This window comes from Octopus bimaculoides, chromosome 5, assembly GCF_001194135.2.
Source record: "Octopus bimaculoides isolate UCB-OBI-ISO-001 chromosome 5, ASM119413v2, whole genome shotgun sequence".
NCBI lineage: Eukaryota > Metazoa > Mollusca > Cephalopoda > Octopoda > Octopodidae > Octopus > Octopus bimaculoides.
The window spans coordinates 44,433,099-44,439,128 of NC_068985.1; the positions used below are offsets into that span (position 1 = coordinate 44,433,099).

Consider the following 6,030-nt stretch of genomic DNA (forward strand, 5'->3'; position numbering starts at 1 on the left):
TATATATATATATATATATATGCATATGTACGACGGGCTTCTTTCAGTTTCCGTCTACCAAATCGGCCCGAGGCTATAGTAGAAGACACTTGCCCAAGGTGCCGTGCAGTGGGACTGAACCTGGAACCATGTGGTTGGTAAGCAAGCTACTTACCACACAGCCACACCTGCGCCTATATATAAATAAATAAATAAATAGAAGTGAAATTCTGTCTCTCTGGGACCCCTGTATCTCAGTCTACATTTGCTCTCAATATATTTGAAAGTCTATGAGAATTACTTAATACAGTTTTTGAAGAGTAAAGGTGATTTAAAAAAAAAAAAATTTATGAAATCTTTTATAAGGATGTTACTAACCTTTTGGGAAAAAGTTTTTTTTCTAGAGTGTGAGTGCTTTCATTTAACCTTTTCAAACATGTGCTATATATATATATAATTATATATACAAGCAGATTATCATATAGATGTATGTGTGTGTAAGTAGTCCCCACCATTACTTGACAATTGGTGATGGTTTGTTTACATCCACCATGGCTAAGTGGTTCAGTAAAACAGACCAATAAAATAAATACTAAACTTAAAAAATAAGTACTGGAGACAATTTGTTTAACTAAACCTTTCAAGGTAGTACCCCAGCATGGCTGCAGTCCAATGATTGAAATCGGTGAAGTAAGAAGAGAGTGATGGTAGTGGTGATCGTGGGGTGGGGGAAGAGGAGAAAAAAAAGAACGAAGGACGTAATTTGTGAATAAGATCAGTTTAACAAACATCACTGACATTTCATCTGAGGCATTGTAAAAGGACAAAAACCATTTACGGAAGTTAATAGAATCTTAATGATTCCACAGAGCAAAGTGTGTGTGTGGGGGAGGGAAAAGAGAGGCAGAGTTTCATTTACCTATATGTGTCTGTACATGTGTGTATGCGCATGTGTATGGATAAATGTGACACACACATACATACACGTAGTAAGTACAGTGTGTGTGTGTGTGTGTATGTATGCGTGAGTAAGTGAGTGAGTGTGCATATATATGTGTGCATGTGAGTGAGTGTGTGTGAGTATATGCATGTGTGTGTGTATGAGTGTATGTATATGTGTGTGTGTGTGTGTATGCATGCGTGTGTGTGTGTGTGTATGAGTGAGTGTTTGTATATGTGTGTATTTTCAATGGGTGAGTAACATCATGAGATGGTACTATCAAATAAAAGTTCCCGTGAGCGACTTTGTTCTCTTTTTCTGTCTTAAAGGGGTATTTTGCATCATACTATTACCCCGTATTATTTATATAATTTCATTTGCATTTGTGCAACTATGTTAAAAAAAAAAAAGACAAATTTATTTGCCTATTAATATAAACGATCTGCAGTTTGCAACAAAATAATTTAATATGTATTTTAATAATTCACTTAGGCATAGTGAGACTAATAACCTGATGTAGAACTCAATATATGGATGATCAAGAACACAATGTTATATAAGTATAAAGTGGTAACAGAAAACAAAGAGATGACACTGGAAAAACCAAATGTTACCTAATGAACTTCATTAGCTTACAGCTGTTTCTGCTGTAAGATGTGGTGGACTCTTAGTTGAGTACCAGAATATCATCCTATCGCTCTATCAGAACCTTGAATATGAAGTGTATATGTATTTATAACAGAATTAGAGAAAAAAAAGCTAGAAACGAGAGCTGGCATGGTAAACTTAGCAAAAATTAAAGTATTAGCAAGTAGGGGAGAAAACAGAACCACAGTACTATGAGAGAAATGGCTTTGTACAATATACATCACCTTTGTTTAGAATCATTATACCCTCTCTTTTATTCTCCTTTAGTTAAAAGTGGTCACTTTAGGTCCTTAATTTTGCAACCCCACTAGTGCAGGCGACAAGAGACAAAATACATTCTGTAAAGTGGTTGACATTAAGAAGTGCATCTACCTTTAGAAACCATGCCAAAGTAGACATTGAAGTTCAAAGTAGTCCTCCATCTTGTTGGATCCTGTTGAACAGTCCAGCCTTTGACAGCATGGAAGATGGAACTCATGCCAGTTAAACAATGATAATGATAATGATGTTAATTTATATGATATATAAAATATATTGTGGTTAGTAAATATTGTTTATTATAGTTTAGCTGTGACATTATATATGAACTTTTACATTCTGATATCAACTTTGCCCATCATCTTTGTGGGGTCTGAGGTCGAAGGGGTCAATAAAATACAGTACCTGTCAGATACTGGGGTCAATACATTTAGCTGGTACAGGTGAATTTCAAGTTTCTTCAACAAGATATTATGGCTAAGAATCTCATACAAATCAGCAAAATGTTGTTTGTACTTTAACCATTAAGCATTTAAACCGGCCATATCCGGTCCAAATATTTTACTTGATTTATGTTCAAATTCACCAGATCCACCCTATCACACATACCCTAAAATGTCATTGTAAAAATAAATAACCACATCATTGAAACCTCCTGACATTTCGTCCATCTGCACGACCTGAATTCAAATTTTGCCAAGGTTGACTTTGCCTTTCATCATTGACTTATCTCCTCCTCCAAAATTGCTGGCCTTGTGCCAAAATTTGAAAACCATTATTATTATTTCCCTATTTTCACACCATACTATTGATTTTACTTTGAAAATGGATATACAATATACAAAATACAAAAATGAATTTACCATTCATAAGTTTAGAGTTGAGATTCTGAATTTATGAATGGAGAAAATAGTAAAAGAATTTACCTGTTTCTTGCTTCTTCTCTTCATAATTCTTGAGGAAATCTCGAATAGAACCATTCCTCCAGCAGCCATTAATTGGTAAGTTTTTCGGACCACCTGATTAAACACAACAACATTAATTATTTTGGATCCAGTCTAGTCTAGTGGTGGTCTGCTCTTGGGCAGATCGTTGCATGTAAACCTTTACCAGCACTTTCTGTACAACCAGAGAGGTTCTGTAACCCTCCCCTGCCACATTAACATTTAAACTAGCCATATCCAGCCCAAATATTCTACCTGTTTTATGTTCAAACCACCCATATCTGGCCTCCCATACCTACCTAACAATGTCATTCTAAAAATATACAACCACATCATCAAAATTTCAAAGGTATGAGATAAGGTATGATTAATTTCTAAACAATATAAATAAATAAGCTATACATTTGACAGAAAATACTGGAGTGGTTTCCCATTGCCTTCTCTAGGCAGATTGGATTTGAACTCAGAATGTAAACAGCTAGAAGATATACTGCAAAGCATTTCTGCCACTCTTACATGCACAGAGCAATGTGAAATGAAGTGTTTTGCTCAAGAACACAACATGCTGTTTGGTCTGGGAATTGAACCTATCATCCAGTGATTGTCAGTGCAACACCCTAACCACTAGGCCACACTTAGTGGTTAGGGTATTGCACTCACAATCACTTTCAAAAGACCGAATTAACTGGGTGCAGGAATGGTCGATTGGTAACCACATAGTTCCAGGATTCTGTTCCACAATGTGTCACATTAGGTAAGTACCTACTACTGTAGACACAAACTGACCAAAAGCCTTGTTGATAGATTTGGTAGTCAGAAACTGAAAGGAGTTTGTCTGTGTGTGTGTGTCACTGCCTTGACATTATGCGATGATTGTTCTAAACAAGTGTCATCATCTTCTAAGTGTTGTTCATTTCCAGTCTTCCATGAGAAATATGTCTGGCTATGGGGAAAATATTATCTTCCTTGGAAACAGAAGAGGGCATCCAGCTGAAGGAAACCTGCCTCAACAAATTCTGTCTAACCCATGCAAGCATAGAAAAGTGGAGGTTTTCATGCAAGGAAACTACAAGTGGCCAGCACCACTGGTTTTACATAATCATTGTTTAACATCTCTTGTTAAGATTATCATCATCATCATTGTTTAACGTCCATTTTCCATACTGGTATGGGTTTGACGGTTTGACTGAGGTCTGGAGAGCCAGCGGCTGCACCAAGCTCCAATCTGATCTGGCAATGTTTCTACAGCTTGATGCCCATCCTAATGTCAACCACTCTGAGAGTGTAGTGGGTGCTTTTTACGTGCCATTAGCACAGGAGCCAGTCAGATGGACCAGGATCGACCATGTTTGGATGGTGCTTTTTATGTGTCACTGGCACAGGAGCCAGTCAGGTGGCCCTGACATTGATCACGTTTGCATAGTGTGTTTTATGTGGCACCAGCATGGGAGCCAGTCAGGTGGCCCTGGCATTGATCACATTTGGTTAGTGCTTTTTATGTGCCACCAGCATGGGAGCCGGTCAGGGGCTACTAGCATCGGCCACACTCGGATGGTTCTTTTTTAGGTGCCACCAGCACAGGAGCCAGTCAGGTGGCCCTGGTATTGATCACGTTTGTGTACTGGGTGCTTTTAAGTGCTACTGGTATGGGTACTTCTATGTGACACAGGCACAAGTGCATTCCTTTAATGTAACACTGACATGAATGCATTATATGTGGCACCAGCATGAGTGCTTTTTACGTGGCACCTGGTATATATAAAATATGGCTGTGTGATTAAGAGGTGTACTTTTCAACCATATGGTTTCAGGTTCAGTTCCACTAAGCAGTATCTTAGGCACCTGTGCTGACCAATGTCTTGTGAGTAGATTTGGCAGACAAAAACTGAAAGAAGCTCATTGTGTGAGTGTGCGCACACACACACCCACAAAACAAAAGATGGGATGCCTGGCAATATGAGGTTCTCAGAAAGATATGTCCTCTTCAGTTAAACTGAATTCTGTAACTACTATGTATATTGTACTTTTCACCCACCCTTGCCACAGCCAAATTACCTCTCACTGTGCACTATACCAACCTCTTCCCAACCTTGGTTCCTGCAAACGACCCAGCCATGTCCTTTCTCTCTTGTCCTGTTGCTTGTCCCCCACCCCATGCCACCACACTCTCTCCTGCATTTCTCTGTCTTCCCCCAACTCTTGGCTCACTGATCATCCACCCTTCAACCCTATCCAATTTTTACAGTTGCAGTCTGCTTCCTCAGCCCTTCATCTCCTGCTCCCTGCACAATCTTGCAAATCACCCACTTCTACTTACCATGTGCCTTGATGGTTCACTGGATTCATTGTCACTATCTTTTCCTTTTATTTTTTTTTTGGTTTGTACAGATCATTCCTCTTTTCTCCTTCCACTCTCCTACAAACTGTGAGTGGTCATGCAGATCCTCTACAACTTGCTCTCATCTCCCCTCCTTCTCATACCCTCATCCCCTAGCATAAAGCTGACCCCCCCCCACCTTCCCTGGGGTTCATAGTCCTGCAAGCTTCATTGTGACCTCAATAGTGCTTGTTGCATGAAAAAACAAACAAACACCCAGTACACACTGTAATGTGGTTGGCATTAAAAAGGGCATCCACCCATAGAAACCATGCAAAAGTGGACATTGGAGCATGATGCAAACCTTGGATCCAACAGATCCTGTCAAACTGTCCAACTCAGGCCAGCATGGAACATGGATACTAAACGATGGTCATGACGATAATATCTGCCAAGAGAACAGAAACTTTAAACTAAACTAATAAAGAATATAATGTACTGTTTGCTGGAGAATTGAATACTCTATCCTCTACTATAAGCCTTACTCCCACAAACAAACCGACAGTATCACACACACGATTCTGGAAATTTAAACCAACAGGATCACCCACACACAAACACACATACAATCCTGGAAGTGGAAGGGAACTGTGTATACATCTGTATATATATATATAAAAGAGAGGATGCATGTGTGTGTGTGTGTGTGTGTGTACGTGAATGTAGTTTATGCACGTCCACAAATTAGCACGCATGTCGCTCCAATTTTAGGAGGAGATGTGTCATGACCTTATGTGCATTTTCGCCAAGTTTTTGTCTCAGAGGCACCCGTGTATAGCTGTAAAAATCGATAATCTTTTACCAATTTTGAAGTTTGTTGACAAACTGAAGAAAGAAATAGTGTGTTTGTGACGGGGGGAGACATACAGTGTTTGCTAGCGTCC

The 6,030-nt window shown here is 39.1% G+C and overlaps 1 protein-coding gene across 1 annotated transcript in view; it reads right to left on the bottom strand.

Annotated features, from left to right (window-relative positions):
* LOC106878262 (crystallin J1A) overlaps positions 1 to 6,030 on the bottom strand; it is a 387,015-nt gene that overhangs the window by 365,127 nt on the left and 15,858 nt on the right. The window contains exon 4 of the mRNA XM_014927435.2: positions 2,752 to 2,844. Within this exon, the coding sequence (XP_014782921.1) occupies positions 2,752 to 2,844 (93 nt within the window). The remainder of the gene's footprint in view (positions 1 to 2,751; positions 2,845 to 6,030) is intronic.